The following is a 19,247-nucleotide window of genomic DNA, read 5'->3' on the forward strand; positions in this document are numbered from 1 at the left end:
CTGCATATTTGGCTACATGCTTATCTATTCTATCATAAAAGAAGCATTTTCATTCTTTAAAAAGTAATTTCTTCCTATACCATCTCAGATAATTTTTTCAGCTTCAAACCTCAACTTCAAACTACACATTTCTTTCTCATTTGCTGTCAGCAAGACTAAAACACTAAACAGTATTTGCATGCATGTGTGCGGGCAGGGGACTGTTAAGAAAAGGTGGAGAAGAATAGGTTTAGCTTTAGAAATACTCTTCTCAGAACGTGTGCATCTATGTAGCCTTAAAGGTACATAAGTATCACAAACATAGGCACAGCCAGGCTTTGGGGAAACCTACTGAATAACTCTAATATTTACTAATGACTGCATCCAGATTTTCAAAACAGAAGTATTTAAAAACCATAGCACAAATTGCTCTGGTTTAAGGTCAAATGCTACTGGTTCAGTCTGGACAAGCTTTCTCTCAATAGAGGACAGTCTTCCCAGTTACTACAAAGCTTATGAACTTTTCAGCAGGTATCATAAATGTTTTTAAATTTAAAAGTTTTCAACTGTTATAAGGAGTTTCTGCACTTTATTTTTTGACATTTAAGTAGTACAATGAGATTGAACATCAGAACTCAATACTTCACAAAAGTTACCAGGACAAAGAAAAATTAGAGAAATTAAAGCTAAAATAGTACCTTAAATATTAACGTTGTCAGAAGACTGTTGCCACAAATGAGGTTTAGAAGACATTTAACTTATAAAAGACTGATCAAAGTTTGAAATACATGCTAATATCAACTTTAAGATTACCTTTAGTCACATTCCCATTTAAGATTCTACAACTGTCTTCTGTTCCAGGTCAAGGTTTACCAATCCATTTAGGTAATAGGTAGTAAAGATTTTCTGCTCCTTAAAAACTACCTGTCAAATACCACAGTTTCCTATAAAGTTACCTTCCATATCTTCTCCCATTCTCCCTCCTTCTCACTCTTAAAGGCTGGATTTATCACCCTACTATTTAATAAATTCATTTCAATATTCAGAGAAACTGTACTCTGTTCTACCAGAAAGGAACCTAGTGTCTTTAAAAAGTCGGATTTTTTGACAGAATTGACATCCACTCATATCAAAAGTATGTGTACAAATTCAACATCATTATTTATTTATAGGTATAGTGTAATTCACATAGTATTTTTTCTTCTTAAAAAAAAACCAAAAAAACCCCTAAGGGCAATGAATATGATTTTGCATTTCCATTAAGAAATAAGACACAGTTACAGACACTAAGAAAACTAGAACTTCCTAGAATTAAGAAAATATCCCTCAAACTTTCTGGAACTGTATATTAATATTACATAAAATTCAAATCAATGTTACTAGGGAAAAGGGGGGGAAAAAAAACCCAGTAATTTACCCATGATAAACAAGGATCCTATCTTTGATAAAATGAAGAATTTTCTCAAAATATTCCAGGTACCTCATGTTAATGACCTGTCCCCTACAAAGAAAAAAAAAAATTTTTAAGTCTGTTTTTTCAATCCTAACAGCCCACGTTAGGGCTAAGATACAAATATTAATCATTAAAATTTGACAGAATTTTATTTACAGACGTTTCATAAATTAGGGGAAACAACTAGCAGTTTGTCTGAACTGAAACTCTCCAACCCCCATTTTGAATATAGATTCAAAAGGGGACTTACAAAATCTCTGAGATATTACTGGTACTGTTGTTCCACGGTAAACTATATTATATGGATAATTTCCCATTTTCAGTGTTCCCATGTACAACAAAACATATCTATATGATAATCATAGATTTGTACAAGGAAATAATTGTTCTTAGAGTTATGTACACTAGAAGAAATTGCAGAATAAAGAGAAAATTATCAATCCCCATACTGATTTGAGAACCAACACTCTCCAATTTATATATTTGCCAATATATGTGCTGATATGCTCTGACTGTCCAAGTACAGTTTTCTTTCTTCACCTAAGTCTCTATACATTGAAGTAATTTTGCTTTGACTCCTAACAGTTATAAGTAGTAACTGTTAAACAAAAGTGACAAAAGGGTATATTTTTCCTTGGAACAATAAGAAAAAAAAAAATATATATATATATATATAAAAACTTGGTAAAACCCTACTAGGATTATAACCACTCTGAGAGGGAAAATTACATACCATTATTGTACTTGTAGGAGTCCTTCCTCTTCTCCCAGTCTACAAAACAAGATTTTATAAAGCAAATGTTACTGTTTTCTGTTTGAGGAAGCAAAACCACTGTCAATCACAGGAAGGTGTATATATTTGCACTTTTATTCACTCTAAACAACCGATTTTGGCAGCTCAACTCCCTGTCTAATATCTCACTCCACAGCCTCACACTTTAGTAGGCCTAGTCTCAGAATAATGGCAGAATCAGTCTTTAAAAACTAAACAGAATTAGACCATATATACATATTTGCATATAGGAAAGGAAGGAGGGAAAGAGGAAGGATGAAAACAAATTTCCATATATAATTTGCCCTTGTTGTACGTCCCATCATTTTCCATCTTAATTAAAAAAAAAAAATCTGTACAACAGGCAGAAGTGTGTCAGAATAAGGTAGTGGATTTTCCTTTAGAGGCATCTTGGAAAACAGATCCAAGTCAGGTCATCTAGAAGCAGTAGTATTGAAAAAGACTTTTAGTGGATGGTGAAAAGTGATTTGTATTTATTCTGACTCTTTCTCTTTGTGCAATAAACACTACCACCAAGAATTTAAAAAGTAGCAGTGTACCACGCAGTGCCTTTACTTTTTTTGTAAGAACAGTCAATCTATCACTAATGCTTAGCAGAGCCCAAATCCTTGTTTTGCCTACAGAAATAAGTTAAGCTTTCAAAAACATTTTCTCTGCTTAAAAAGAAACTTGGTAATTCTCATCATTTAAGCCAAAAAGGAGATAAGGCAATGTCACACTTCTGTACAGACCCACCAGGAAGTAGTGACAACTGATATATTTGCATGTTGAGAACATCAGATTCTGGAAACCTATCAGACATTGTGAAACCTAACACTTTTCATAGACGCCTGCAACAAGAGTTCTCCATATTAAATCAAAACAAAAAAAATTTTTTCCAGCACTCTCCAAACATTATGTCACTCTGGAAAAGAATCTTGAATTCAGAAGCCACAGAATACTAGTATCTCCATGCCAAAAGTCATTTGACAGGAATCATTGAACAATATTTTACTTTAAATACAAAGATTTCTGAATTAAAAAAAAATTTGTTAACAGGTATTTAACCCAAACATTTTTGTATACAGAAATACTTCATGTAAAATTTTGATGAAAGAAATCCTAGAGGCAGCTTGAGCTAGGCATGACCAGATCTTTCACAAATACTCACAGAATGGAGGGAAGTTCCATATTTCAAATCTTTCAGTGGCTAAGCCAGTTTAAAGGATTATTCCTCCCTGCTCTCCTCCTAGTGGTTCCCATCCCTCGTTTTTGCCAAATGAACTGTGCGCATGCATGCTACAACAATAGGACGGTAAAAAGTCATATGCAATAAAAGACACTGAATCAGCACAACTAAGGAAGTTACCTGTAGGAAGTACATGGAAACACTGCAGCTGTGTTTATTATGTACTTCCAGGAGAATGCATAATTTCCTTAGTCTATACGTTAAATTATTCTACTAATATTTAAGCTGCTGCCAGTAGAGCCAATAACAGATTAGTAGGAAACTGGAAACGATCTGCTCCCTCTTTTCACACTCAGTCTCATCATGAAGAACAAGGACTAGCACTTCATGCTTACCACCCTACTGCTATTTTCACACCTCTTGTTTTGACTGAGCAGCTTATATTTTTGGTGTATTTAATAATCATGAAGAGTTGCCATTTGTCAGCCCGAATAATCTACTATTACACCTGATTTTCAGGTAGTTAAGCTACAGAATTCAGCCTTAGCCTGACAGTACGAGAATAACTTTCAAATTATAAGATGAATATAAAGCAATGTATGTCTTCCTGAAACAAGAGTCTAAAGACCATAGAATCATCCCATCTACAAACAAAAAGGTGTTAGCTTTTTAGTCTATTATTAACTTCAATTAGCAGCTATTTTACAGTAAATTAAGGTAACACAAGAAGAGGATTATACAATCTGTATAATCCAGTAAGAGTAAATTCTCATTTAGAAATCATAATGGACTACAGCATGCTTCAAAAGTAAAATTTAAGAAACTGTTAGCACTTGTATTCATTTCTTTTATCCCTCGCCTTGTATAAAATGATCAGGAGGGAATCCAATAGCAGACAAATCTACTACATAAAGCTGAGCTATGAAAACAGCTATTACTTGGGATGCAAAATGATCAAGCAGGTATAGGTTCCCAGGATGAAAAAGGATGTAATCAGCATCCACAGCTCAAGTATGATCAGTTCCTCAAGTGGGGGTATTTAGGCTGCTGCAAATCTAATTCTCCTTCCACAAAAGCCCTGAATAAGTAATTCACAAAGAACCATTAATTAGCTGTTGAGAAAGCACGATTAAAATGCTGATGAGACAGTATTTCATACAGAAGTCAAGGCTGAGCCAAAAATGAAAGGTTAGAAATTAGTTCACTGTGGGCCTTCCATTCTGAATGTTCCTAAAGTTTAATTCAGAGTTCTAAGAATCACAGAATCACTGAGGTTGGAAGGGACCTCTGGAGATCAGCTAGTCCAACCCCCCTGCTCAAGGGGTTCACCTAGAGCATGTTGCACAGGATCGCATCCAGGCGGGTTTTGAATATCTCCAGAGAAGGAGACTCCACAACCTCTCTGGGCAACCTGTTCCAGYGCTCTGTCACCCTCMCAGTGAAAAAGTTTTTCCTCATGTTCAGATGGAAGTGTCTGTGTTTCAGTTTGTGCCCGTTGCCTCGCATTCTGTCGCTCAGCACCACTGAAGAGAGTCTGGCCCCATCCTCTCGACACCCTCCCTTCAGATACTTGTACACATTGATAAGATCTCCTCTCAGCCTTCTCTTCTCCAGGCTAAACAGGCCCAGCTCTCTCAGCCTTTCCTCATAAGAGAGATGCTCCAGTCCCCTAATCATCTTTGTAGCCCTTCGCTGGACTTGCCACATCCCTCTTGTACTGGGGAGCCCAGAACTGGACGCAGTACTCCAGATGTGGCCTCCCCTAAGGAATCATCAAAATAACTGGAACAGTAAATTATGAGTTTTGCTAGCATTCTCTGAGGGGAAAACAAATAACATGCTTTGGCCAATAAAAAACAGAGCTGCTGATGCAGAGATCCTGTACAGGGACACACTGGCAGATTAAGTGTTCAAAAGTTATTTCCAGTGTGGTAACCAAGTGCCTTCTGCTAGCACAGACCAAACTTAGACATTAAGCTCTTTCCCTCCCATTTAAAAAAATAAAATAAAAAACAGGTAGAAAGTAACAGATGAAGTATGGAAGACACCTCTGTCTCAAAGAACAGACAATTGTGTTGTCAGCTCTTTCTTAGGTGGGTGAAGAGAGAAAGGCAGCAACAACAAGGATGGACAGTATTTGGAGCCCAAATGTAGCACCTTGACTTGAGGAAAGACAGAAACCTAAGCATACTACTGTCCTTGAAGAAGCAGCATGTCCTGCAAGGCAACTGCTGATTTGCATTAGAGTTTAAAACTGCATTGTAACCACTCCTGAAAGTAAAGGAGATCTTGCTAGGGTCCATTCTGTAGAAAGGTAGGAAGTGCTTGGAGAAATACTCATTAGCCTCTACATGCGAACTTTAAAATATGACCATTTCTCTCACAGATAAAAATTCTAGAAAAGGCTTTGCTTCCCTTGTCCTCTCTTTTGCAGACAACTTCTCAAAAAGAAAGAAATAGATATAAAAGCAGAATGACAGATCAAAGATTTCATACTTCCTGTAGGATGGGGAGGGAGGCAAGAAGAGAAATAAGATGAAACCTGGCTACATACTTACTCGCACAAACACCCTCGGCTCCTGTGATTGACAGTGATGTTGCCACACTGAGTCTCTCCCACTTCTACTACTCCATGGGAGGTAGCACTGTCATGACTGCAATATTGAGTCTTGCAGCATGGGAGAAGATGGAATGTACAACAGTGGTTGAACCTTTTATGTTACCTTTGTTTGAAGGTACACCTGTTAACTTTCACAGGTCACTTATTTTCTTATCTTTGCTTTACTTTTTCCTGCTTTGAGAACACCCAAAAGGCTATGCGCTTCCTCTCTATTCCTTTAGAGAAACTGGCATTAAAGGTAATAGAACTGTATTGTATCATTATTGCTGTTACTATCTTTTAGAAGTAGCATTTGCAAAAAATTACACCAACAGTGATGAACCTTACTTAAATGTAAAAATTAGATTATCTGGGAATAAAAAACAGCATGTAAAAATATGCATCTTCTGGGTACTACTTATCTCTTCCTAAAACACAATTGTAAAACTGAAATTCAGGAATAAGGGGAAATGTCATGAGAGAAAATTCTGAGTGCATAGAAAACAAAATGTTCCACTAGAAAATATAAAACAAATATTAAAAAAAAATAAGAACATATACATTCAATATTGTCACATTCTATTTCATGAACTGGTATACTTTGGTACAATTCCTTGGTGGGGGGAGGGGGAGATGGAAAACTGTTTGGTAAAAGTTTCATACCTGATTAAATTAATGTGATTATTGAAACCTCTGCTAAGGCTTCGGGCAGGCATTTGATCTAACCAAAGCACAGGCTGGTCAGGGTCAGCTATCCTACAAAGATAAAGGATATTAATATTGGCACATGTTTCTCTCAATATATTTGTAATGTAGAAAAAACAAAAAAAGTACATCTTAACTTGTGAATTCACAAGAATTTTGTTCATGCACATAATAATTTTAGAGAAAAGCTAGAATTCAGAGATCACAAAAAAGAGCTTTTTATTGAAATGCATACAAGACTTTTATAAGAGGAAGAAAACACTTCATAATAATTTTTATGTAGCTGGAGAGTTTGCAACTGCCAGCTTTTTGTTAACCAAAGCTGGAATGTATCCTACAGCCTTTCACAGCTTTGCCTCAACCAGAGAATGCCATTCCCACTCATTCCCTCATTTAAAAGAGGGAAAACAGAATATTTTCAGAAGCACACTCCTTGTGCCTAAAGCATCTTTCTATTTGATCAGAATACTACGGCTTTGTAAGTAGGAAGTAAGGGTTCACTTTCTCCTCTTTTTGAATTCAATGTCACAAAAATGAGGCTGTTCACATCTGATGTATTTCGTTTAGCAAATTAACAAGTAAAACACAGTAGTGTATTGTACAGGTAGACCCTGTGTTGTCCTGTCAATATTCTTTGAATACCAGTTGGATAGGTTTATTTTTTAAGGAGGAGCTACCACTGTGATTACTGCCACTGACTGGCCCATTATATCTAGCTAACATAAGCAAAAATTATTTTTAATACTATACTGTTACTACATTTCTTCCTCATCCTCGTTTCACCTGTCTGCTCTAGTTTGCTATTAGACTGTAGGCTCTTGGGGGCATGAATGGTCTTCTACTTTGCAAAAGAACCTAGCACAATGGGGACTCAACTTTGCTGAGGCCTCTGAATGGTACTGTCCTACAAAATAAGAAAATTATGACCTTACAGTACTTGGGATTCTTCATACTGAGCTGCCCACATTGACTCCACTTTTAGTGTAAATAAGACAAATGAAAAATCTGATTCTCATGGCCAGCAGCATCCATTAGAGCCACAATCAACAATGTCTTCCTACCGATTACGGTATATATAGGATTACTCCTATGGCAGACTTCACTTGTTCCTGTAGAGAACTTTTGGTAACAAATCAGGACTGCTCTCCTCAAGTATTAAAGATTTCAGTATCAGTGATATAGAATGTCAAATCTAATACCCAGACAGAATGGGGATTAAAAATGAGGATAAGTCTAGCACTGGGCCCACTAAGAACCACCTACGTATTAGGTGCTTGGAAGGTAGTGGAAAACTTCATGTCAGACCAACTGCTGTGTTTGCAGTAGGGCATTTGCAACTTGCCAGTATTTGAGCTTGTAGTGCACTGGCATTAACAACTACAGGAGGTTTTTACAAGTTTTTGGTTCCTAAAGAATCAAACCAAAATGAATGAGATGACTAACTCCTGTATTTTGACTTCTTAGACTTAAAAATTGAAACGTATGCCACAATTCCTTCTTGTTCCCAATAGTGAACATTGCTGACAGGATAATGGCAGACAAATGAGAACTTTGGGTAGATTATTAATCACTTCTGGCTCGTGAACTCCCTGAGCCGTAAGAAACTGTCATAAATTGGGAAAGTGTTCTGGGGAATTATTATGTGCTTGCTCTATTCTCATACTTTTTCCTAAATGCAGGAATTTGGCCCTTGCTGGAGACAGGATGCAAGGCTATATCGACCGTTGGTCTGACCCAGCGCAAACACTCGTACATGGCCGGGGAGCCCAAGCTGCTAACTTTTCTTACATAGGAATCTGATGAAAAGAAGCCACTTCAATAATCAGTCCATAGCTGTATTACTGCAACTGTTACCTATGAAAGTTTGCAATGATTTTGAGGAGAAATAGCTCTGAGGAGTTTGCTCTGAGTATAACTTCAGAAAAGAACAGCATACAGAATGCTGCTTAATCCTTCCTCCCTGAAGCGGGCACCAGAACGGCCCACTGAGAGGAGGCATCTACACCAAGGAAGGCACAGATCTCAAAAACAGAAGACAGCCTCTGCCATTATCTACCTCCAGCACTTCAGTACAAACGCAGGGACAGAATTTGGTTTAAATGGACGACCTAAAATAGAAATCAGTCAACCATTAAGCATCATATATTTAACTTCTAAACAATTAGCTACTGATCTAATTAACAACTATCAACCCTATTAGTATTATGATTTATTAGCATTAAGATTTATAGAACGATTTATTATGTTTACCTAACAAAACATTCACCTGTCCCTCCATGTCTGTCAAGCACCTTTGTTTTAGTTTCATAAGAATTAGGAGACAAAAAAAAAAAAAAAAAAGAAGAAAACCTAAAACCCCGAAAGCAAGAACTGTTCAGTCTGAACACCTGATTTGGATAAATTGGTATATAGCCCTTTATGGAATGCACAGGATTTTTTTATAGACTGGACCAAACCAAACAAGAAGATACATTAAAGGACATAGGCTGTTTCTAGCAAAAGAACGAACAATTGTTCAATCTGTTTTGACTTCAGCCCTCTGGTTAACTGAAACATGCATCATTATTACAAGTTAAGGCTTATTCTCCCTCTTCTTTTACCATTACCTTCGCCATTTTACAGCAATATCAAACATATCTCTCCACTGCATCAATCTGGTTTTCCCGTTCATCCGAACTTTTGAGTTTGCCCAAGTCCGCTGCACAGCTTGCATTACTTCTAATGTGGCCAATCCCATTGCTGAGGGGGAAGGGGGAAACATGGTACAAAAAGCCAAAAAAACAGAACAGAAAACCAGTTAGAGCCAGACACTCATTTTTGTACAGACAGGAAAACTGAAGCAGGGAAGTGAGGTATTTACAGGAAAAGAACCCCCAGTATCAATAAAAACTGGGAGATCATGACTTTCAGTCCCTGATTAGGTCAAGAAGTTGATGATCAATGGTTAATAAAATTGAAATGAAAATTTTATTTGAAATGAGTAGAGCGTAAGACTGATTTGCAGATCGCAAAGACATGGCATTAAATTATGACTGCATAGAACTCTTTTCCTCTCAGAGTCACAGAATATTTTCAGTATACCTCTATATATTCTTTTATTTGGAAGAAATCCTGGTGTCTCATATTGCATCATTGAACCCAGATGATCAGCTACACATATGAGTTCTTGCACATCAGGCTTATAGCTTTCAAAATTCTGGAATAACACATCTCTTTCAGAGAAGAAAAAAAACAAACATAAATCAGACATTACAACTTTCAGGACCTATGCTGACAAGTAAAACACAGATTTGCATGTACGGTAATCAATACTGTTTGTGTGGGAAATACTCAAAAGCAGTATAAAGAACACTCATTCTCCCTCCCACCCCACTATACATGCACAATATATGGCAGTTACACATGATACCTCAAATCAAATACTGGTCCTACTGAATTCAACAGCAAATCTTACTACTGTCAAAAGAAACAGTATTTCACCTGTAGACTTTAACACAGTAATTAATATTAAAGTTCACAGAGAACAATCCTTCAGTGTTACACTCACCCTGCAGAACCTTAACATTAAGTAAGAAAAGTATGAGTATATAAACTAGAAGCCTCACTAACTTCTTTCTTAACACTGTAAATGCTTCATGAACTACGAAGGCAGATTCTATTCCATGCGCACAAGTGCCATATATTTTTAACTCATTTTACATAAACAAAGTGAATACATGCGAATAAATCTGGAAATTAGTTTACAGCAGGAGAAATTGCTGCATCTCTTTTCTTTAGCTACACGTTTTTGAAACATAGTCTATTAAATCCCCTGGGTTTGGGGGGCTCAAGTCACCTTCCTCCTGAAATACTGCTTATCTAAATTATTCTGGAGAATTTTTTTCCCCAGTGAGACTCAGCTGTCATTAAAAACTGTTTAGCATCAGGGAAATTATACTTATAACAAGAAAATGTAAAAAGGGTACTACAGAACAATTCACTGAGCATCTCAAATTTATCAGTGCCTTAACATTAACTGCAAAGAAAAGAAACAGAATACTTAACCAGTAAGGTTGTATAATATGAAACAATACTGTTTGATTATATGAAGACAGAAACGAAGAAAATCATTCTAAGCTTCATTCTTTCTCTTTTAAGAGCTAAATCAACTGCAGTCTGTATGATTTTGAAAAAGACCGACAAGCTGTGTAATTCCGCTTTCATACAGTAGTAAACATTTGCACCGATATAAATGCCTCAGAAGAGTACTTTAAAAAGTCAAACAGAAAAAAAACATTTGGAGGATATTTAAAAAAAGAAAAAAAAAAATCACTCACTTTATATGTGGTTGCAAACCTGGCTGTTCTTCATAATTTTCTATAAGAAAAGGAAGATTCTTGGCCCAGTGGTCCTTGAAATTTCCAGGAAGATCTATATCAATATTATACTCTGTAAGAGGGGTATCCAGATGTGCATGCAAGTATCTAGAATACTCTGGAGGAAAGAAATGCAATAAAATTAAGTATCATTTGCATAATCAGCCTAGTTACATAATTAAACAAAAACAAAAAACAGATTATACACTTGTCAGTTATCTAACAGTAATACCTTTTTAAAGTAATGTCAAATCATTTAATTTTGCTATTAGCTAATTTCCAAGGCAGAAATAAGTCTAGTTTAGCTAAGTATCACAGCACTCTTTAATGCTACACAGAAACCTGTATTTGATGTCCCAATTTTTAACAATATTAAGAAACAAAAATCAGTGCACATTTTTAAACAGGCACACTCAACAGTGCTCAGGGGAATGTAGGATGGTTTCTTTAAAACGGCCTCTAACTATAAGCATGATGCTTGCACTTATAGGGCTCTCTGAGGATTCCAACTTACCTCGGAGGTATTTTACTTTCAGATATTCTGGGCTGGCCTTCTGGCCTGGTAGCAGATCATTTAACATAACTTTAGTTTGAGCTTTTATGCCTTCGTAAAACTGTCCCATTGCAACATGGCTGAGACCTTTCATATACTGGCATACTTCATTGTATGGTTCTAGCTGTAGACATCTCTAGGAGATTAAAGAAGCAAAGCACTAATAAGAGAGAGAAGTTTCTTGAAACAAGCTAAGTTAACAAGCTAAGAGGACCCGCACCAGACAAAAGACTTACTGATTCCTAAACTCCACTTTCCATCACTATTTTCTTTCAAATGACACTAAGTACTAAAACTGAAAATATTTTTCTCACCTTTGCTAGCAGTTTCATTAATGAACTGCCATATGCTTTTGATCACACTTTAGTAATTATGAAAATAAATCACGTTGGCTTCAATGATATTAGTACCACAAAAGTTTCATTAGTTGAAGGAAACTAGACAAAACATACTACAGATGATATTAGTAAATGGTCATTCTTTAATAGTTCAACATATATATTGTGCCATTTCTTCCATCAGCATCTTGGCTAATTCATGCATTAGTACAACTTATTACGTTACAGTCCACTATTTATTATATGTTAATCACTTACCAAATTCATATTTATCCTTCAAAATTAATGCTCTGATTCTTCTCCTAACACTTGCATCTCTTTACAAGAGTATTGTCATCTTAAAAGTTGAAATATCTTTTCAAATACATCAGTATCTACAAATCACGTTATATACGTGGAACATGGAATAATTGACAAAAATTGTTCTCTCCTTAGATGCAGGATAAACACACTCTCATGCAGAAGAGATGCAATTGTTCCCATGTCTCATTTCATTCCATGTTTTAAGGATATGGACATATGATTACAACATGTGCCTTTATTGTTCTGTTTGAAAAATAACAATATTATTTAATACCAATGGAGAGAGGTGAGATTTTGTTTACCTACAGAAATACACACATTTTTACAAGCTCAATGAATCACTAAAAATTGTGAGTTGTTTTACAATGGAAAACAAAAATCAGAAAAATTAGATAGATATTGGAACTTTGTATGTTTACTTTAACCTAAAAAAAAAAAAAAAAAAAAAACCACCCCTTTCTCCCCCCAGATATTAAAAATCTTTAGGTTCCACCCCAAACTAAAACATCAGCAAGAATACAATTAGTAATTTCAAAAACAAACAAACAAAAAAACCAGTTAAAACCTTTCAAGTAGAGCTTGGTTTTAGAAATTCATGAAGCAGAGGAAGCGTCTTGGTTCTAGCTAAATTTGATTTTCAGTTAAAAACTGTGAGATATATATATCATGTTTGAAGGACTTCACAAAATCTGAATTCAAATGCCCATTTGTATTCACGTTCAGAATGAAAAATTTTGCCATTTGTTGATTTTATTGCATTTGTTGTATATTAGTCGTACTTCAAAATGTAAATGTTTTAATTTATTTAGGGCCTTACACTGCTTACCTTAAAATTCTTCAGTGCTTCATCTAAGGTACCATGATGATAAAGCATCATTCCTTTGAGCTGTAATGTCTGAACGTGATTTTGATTTAGCAGCAAAGCCTTCTGGAAGCTCTCTGTAGCAGCATCAAAGTTGCCAAGCTCTCTGGGCAATTCCAGAAAGTATAGAGTGAGGAATATAGAAAGTAACAGTAAAAACAAAATTATTCATTAAAAGTTGTTTTAATGAGTCCATAGGATATATCACTAAAACGGAACATGGTACTAAGGGAAAATTTCTTTAACAAAAATAGTAATTCTTCAACTGTTCTTCAGTGGTAATAACAAAACAGATGCCCAGAGTTTTTCACTTACAGAAATGTGTACTCTGATATGCAACCCTGTAAGACCACAAATTTTCATCATTCTGAGTGGACATAAACCATAAAAAACACATAAACCATATCTATGGTATTTCAAGAATCAAAATTTTGACAAAAAGCATTATTGGAAAAGACTATCTATAACAAGTCTTTCTAACTTCCAAACAGAAACACTTTTTATATATGAACTATTCAGATCCCAAAGAAGAAAGTATATGGTGTTTGAAAGCTGAAACTAAGGAAGTGTTGATTGGAATTACTCCATGTGCAGGACAACTTTTAGTAAAAATAGCCACCAAAAACCTAAAGATCAAGAATAAATAACTGAAAAAAAAATTAGGTTGTCTTCTTTTATTTAGCTACTATGTTGATTTTTAAAATCCAAGATCATTAAATTCTTTCCACATCAAATCGAATGAAATTGTCCCAAATAACAATGCTAAAAAAACCCCAAATAACTAGTTTTAAATACATTTGCAATAAAGAAATTTTAGATAGGACACTGACTAACCACAGTTCTTTAGTTCCAAATACATGTTCAAACATAAAAGTTGCTAGACTTGAAGCAGGATTTAACAGGTAAAATGCTATAACTCATGGTGTGCAGGTCAAATCAGAGGTTCAGAATTGTCTACTTCTACTACAAAAGTGTCTTTAAAAGACCTTTTTAAGCATTATATTTGAAACTTATTTGTTGCAGGAGAAAAAAAGAGTGGAACTTAATAAAATTCAGAATTTTAGAAAGAAAGGCGAATCTGATAGCTAAAATTAACTGAGCATTGCCCTGGAGAAATCAGGTTTTATTTCTACATCTCTTACAACAACCGAGTGCTCCAGAGGAAGTAATTCAGATTTTTCATAGTAGGTCTCCAGTTATGGTCTCCTCAGTTGCTAAACAGCATTCCACTTACTTTCTGGAGTTGTCCTAGAGATCCCTTATCTAACTGCTGAGAATTTACACGAGTCAACAATAGTTGTGCTTTGAACATTAAGTGTTAAAAAAATACCCGGTAAGACCAGCTCTAAAGCCTTCCTTGTAAACTACATGATTTTAGTCAGGGCTGACAGAGACTCTCAAGGACCTTCAGCCACCTTATGAATTTCCATCCCACCAGGGGAAATTCTGTCCTTTTTGGTCTCTACCCTTTGGGAAGGGGTAGACATCTGGACATTCTTTCCCCCAATATTTCCTGAAGACCAGAGAACTATCAGAGTTTAAAAAAAAAAAAAAAAAAGGGCAACAAACGAGCTCATTAGGAATATTCTGGTTAAGTAACTTCTGTATTGTAAAACAACAGTCTACTGGAAACTGAATTATTTTAAAGCTTGCCTCCCCCCTGTTCAAAGCGAAGCTTCTTCACATTAAGGTTTCTTGGGCACAGGACAGAACAGCTGGTCAACCAGAGAGACAGTCACATAAAAATACAAGTGAAAAAAGTTAAAGGTTTTATCGAAAATGTAAGAAGGTCCATCTTCCAGGCTGAATTACTGAGTATTCATTAATGCCTAGAAAATACTCAGACACCACAATAACAAATCCCACAGAAAAATTCATGAAGAAGCTGGTGGCTCTATATTGAGTTCAGAATTTAGATACTGTGGCAAATAAGGCACAAGTCCATACAGCAAATAATAAAAAAAAAAAATTAATTTAACTGATGCTGCTTTCAGTGAAGCATAAAGCCCAAAGGAAAACAGCACACGATTATATAATTAAAATCTATATTTATAATAGTTTTGTACCACCAGCCCCCATTAGCCCTTAATAAACAAGAACTATTTAAGTTGCAGCAGCATTTATGCCGTAGAACAGTGCTTTCCAAAAATAAAAGCTTAAAATATGAAATAACTGACAAGAGACAGTGGGCTGGGAAAAGAAGAACTACAATGTACAGGCAGAGATATTCTGTTGATGATTAGTTTATGTTCCTGTTATAAACAAGGTATATGTACTTTCCTCCTTAGTGATTATCTGCAGACCACCTTTAAAGAAATATTTTATTAAACCGCAAATTAATTTACGTTAAAAAGACCAATCAGTTTAACGAAAGAAAGAAATGACACATTACCTTACTACTTAATCAAGATTACAGTTTTTTAAATCTAGTTGATATGTAAGAAATTACAAGTGTCTATTAAAAGTATGTTGAACAGGAAATTAGCTGAATTCTCAAAACTGTAAATCTCTTTGGTGTGAGAGAGATTAATTGATACAGGACCTAGCAGATCTCTGATACTTCGTGATGTATGTGTCATTTTTATAGTGAGTTATTCATAAATTTAAGTAGTACAATAATCTCAGAAGGCAACTAATGAGCATATTAATCAAACTAAATATCTAAATGCAGTTCGTATTAAATACCTCCATCATTGAAATCATTCTGCATACCTAAAACACATTTTACTGAAACCCACCATTCACCTAATCATTAATTTAGAATTACTAGATACTGAATTAGAACTACGAAGCAAACCTGAAGACTATTCATATTGAGCACATCCTGACACAGCCATACCAGCTGTAAGAGCTACCAAACACACACATGATTCTGCATGGTTTTGTAACAAATGTGCAAAACAGTGTGCTTTAAAGAACATGATCAGATGGAAAACACATTCAGAAAGAGTTTTTAAATCTGATTACCTGTACGCTTGTCCCAGACTTTTATATGCATCTATGAAGTCTGCTTTCTGCTTCAGAGCTTCTTTGAATGATTCAATGGCTTCCTATAGAAAAACACCAATGGACAAAATAATTTGTCACTTACTGAATCCATTTAATTTTAGCATCTTCAGTAATTACTAGCCATTACAGTTATTCATTAAAGTCTTTGGAAGGTACAAACAAGGCATCAATTTATTACAAAATCTACAGAGTAATAATCACTGTGTAACAAAATATTGCAACATTCTTTACAATTTAAAGCATTAGCTAGAATTCTTCTTTTTATAGCATACTATGGRAACAAACTATTCTTTTGGCATTTTAGAATTTACTAATGGAGTTCACTTTTAAAGTTCAGTCTAGTTCATTAACTAACACAGCCTCTCTTTACAGTCTTCCTGTTTGATTGATAACAAACCTTTTAATTTTTGCAGACCAAAAATCCCTTTCACATCTGTACTCTACCTTTACTGTTTTATCGAGTTCTGTGTTAGTTACACAGAGTTTGTAAAAACTCTGTTGAGTGACTAAAGTATCTTCATACAAGAGTATGTACTGCTGTTGTCAGAAATAGAATGGCATAAAAATAAAATAGCTAAAAATAAATATATGCGCATGTTCAAACAAAGGTTCTCCTCCAAAGGAGCTGGTCAAGAGCTTAAGTTTTTAAACTAGACTGGCTAACAAAATTAGCAAAGACAGTATTGAGACTTAGAATTAAGGATGAAATAAGCAACTATTTTGTATTACGAAGGAATGCCTGAAAGATATCTTGAAGTCTACCATAATACAAGAGATTAAATGCTCTAAGAAAAGCACTGGTAGTATCTTCAGTCAGTTTAGAAAGTCCTATTTAAAAAAAAGTATCAAATACATTCTGTGCAGTACAACAAGCACCACAAATGTTTCTTGAACAAAAATATAAGCTAATCGTCTACCATTACTGACTGGCTCACATCATCTAGGTAAGTTTTAAATCCTAGCAGATTATTGCAAACAAAAAAGCAATGATCCAAAACAACAACCTGTTTTCACTCAAAAATGAAAGAAACTCAGATCTCACAATTTTCGGCAGGCCTAGTATAATCCAACAGAGGACCTGTACAGCCTTCCTTTAAGGGGCAGCCTGAACCTGACTGGGAGTTATTAGAGGATAGCTCGAGGTCAAGGTACACCTGGAGATGCAAAGCCACTTGCTTACAATCTCTCAGAAGTAGTATACTAGAGAGGGAAGAAAGAGTGGTAATTGGCAAGACTCCTCTTTCAAGAAAAAGGATGGGAGGGCAAAGAGAGGGGGAAATGCATGGATCTGCATATCTGAAAGGAGAAAGCATTGCTTCTACTTTGCAAATTGAGGTATTATTTATCCTTGTCAGTTATAGCTCCATCATCATTTTGTGGGTTTTCTGCTGTCCAGACCAAAGATCAGAAATTCCATCAGACTATTATTATTGAGACCTCACTTGACTGAGGTAATATACAAAAGATAAGTTCAATGACAGCCTGAAGTTCTACCAGTTTACAGTGAGCGTCTGAAAAAAGACCCATTTGGGTACTAATAAAACAAAGCAGCCTGTCTGCTAAAATAGAGCAGTGATTGCCTGTGAAAGATACTGGGATGGAACTCAGGAGTACTGGGTTTGGTCTCCTTGTTCTGTCAAGCTTTCTTCCTATAACCCTTAATGAATCCTAACCACTTAATGCCTCAGGTCCTCACCTGTAACAAGAGACGATATTCTCTTTTCTCACAGGAATATCTGGAACCTAAATTAGCCAGTACTTCAACTCAAACAGTATTTTCATTATGACTGCACTACAGAAAAACAGTGGATCCCTAGGTATTTCTTTATATGCTTGTGTTCTTAAAAACATCCAACAAGGAGTGCATCTGAGCATACACAAATGCATACACCCACTTTCACATCACTTGTAAACATTTATTTATACAGGGTGTATCCACCAGCATTTCCAACATTCAAGTAGATGCTTTGAATTGAAAAAAAAAATTCAAAAATATAACCTCTCAGCCTATAAAAATGCAAGGCTCACTCAAAGTTCTCAAAATGTGAATTATAGTATCTGCCATTAAAACATACTAGGTTAAATGACCTTTGGCTATTTATCCTAATTGTAATGAGAATTCTAACACTTAAATTAGAAAATAACCCACAATCCTTTCCAGCTGAGAGGTCACTAACAGTTTCAATAGAAAACAGAAGTTATTTAAACAAGAAACTGTCTGAGTTAACGCTATTAATCTTCACTAACACTATTAATGAAAACATTATTTTTTTCTTTTCCCACTCATTATGATGAATAAGTAGGTTAAAGACCATACCGTAATTATGTATTTTACAGAGAGTTACTCTACATGGTAGAATCTTCATTAACAATTGCAGACAGGTAGTTTATTAATAACATTTTCACTACCTATATCTCTTATTTTACTGTTATGTGATAGCCCACTGGAAGCACTTCATTTAGAGAGTCAGAGATAAAATAAGCCCAGAGGTAGTGAAGGATTTTGAACAGAAAGGCATGAGAATAAGTGTTCTGAATATTAAGTTAGCTTCAGTTCTAAATGCCAGAAGTGGCCAAGCTCCCCTATCTTAGTTGCAGTTGTGTGCTAAAAATTACTGTTCTGATTAGAAGCATGCAGCCACTTTGAAGAGCAATCTCATCAAGACTCAGTCTAAGCTCAGTTGTGCTATATCAAAAATTAGAATATGCCACAATTGTCCTAGGACATTGAAGGAAATAAACTAGCAAGTTGGTGAGTGGCACACTTCCCCAAAGGCTAATCAGACTTTTGGGCAATACTGAGAGTTCCTGTGCTACTTCAGTTTTCAAAAGAGAGTCTGACTCATCAAGGTAGTTTTCCCATTTTTTCCTCCAAGTGCAACAGGAAGCTAGGTGAGTTTGCAGATGGAAAAAGGGATACATGGAAGACATGCAGCAAGATATCTATACAGCAACTGTAGCTTCTATAGTGTGATGGGATTCAGAAGAGTCCAAGAGCAACTATTTTGTTCCTGTAAGCATCAGAGGTGTTAGCATAGGTCACAAAAGCTTCTTCGCTGTTGGAAGTTAGGAATCACATGGTTGCTCCCTCACTTTTCAAACTGAGGATTTCAGAAAACTTTTCTAATTA

General features: G+C 35.5%; 1 protein-coding gene across 8 annotated transcripts in view; it reads right to left on the reverse strand.

Moving 5' to 3' along the window:
• TTC13 (tetratricopeptide repeat domain 13) overlaps positions 1-19,247 on the reverse strand; it is a 51,401-nt gene that overhangs the window by 14,566 nt on the left and 17,588 nt on the right. For 6 of the 8 annotated variants that reach the window (XM_026090697.1, XM_026090690.1, XM_026090689.1 and 3 more), the window contains 8 exons: positions 16,076-16,158; positions 13,073-13,214; positions 11,567-11,741; positions 11,014-11,170; positions 9,779-9,909; positions 9,304-9,436; positions 6,656-6,748; positions 1,397-1,480 (listed from right to left, as the gene is read on the reverse strand). In XM_026090697.1, the coding sequence (XP_025946482.1) occupies positions 1,397-1,480; positions 6,656-6,748; positions 9,304-9,436; positions 9,779-9,909; positions 11,014-11,170; positions 11,567-11,741; positions 13,073-13,214; positions 16,076-16,158 (998 nt within the window). The remainder of the gene's footprint in view (positions 1-1,396; positions 1,481-6,655; positions 6,749-9,303; positions 9,437-9,778; positions 9,910-11,013; positions 11,171-11,566; positions 11,742-13,072; positions 13,215-16,075; positions 16,159-19,247) is intronic. The other 2 variants (XM_026090695.1, XM_026090693.1) reach the window with 1 other exon arrangement.

Source organism: Apteryx rowi, unplaced genomic scaffold (assembly GCF_003343035.1).
Source record: "Apteryx rowi isolate R43461 unplaced genomic scaffold, aptRow1 scaffold_873, whole genome shotgun sequence".
Taxonomy (NCBI): Eukaryota; Metazoa; Chordata; class Aves; order Apterygiformes; family Apterygidae; genus Apteryx; species Apteryx rowi.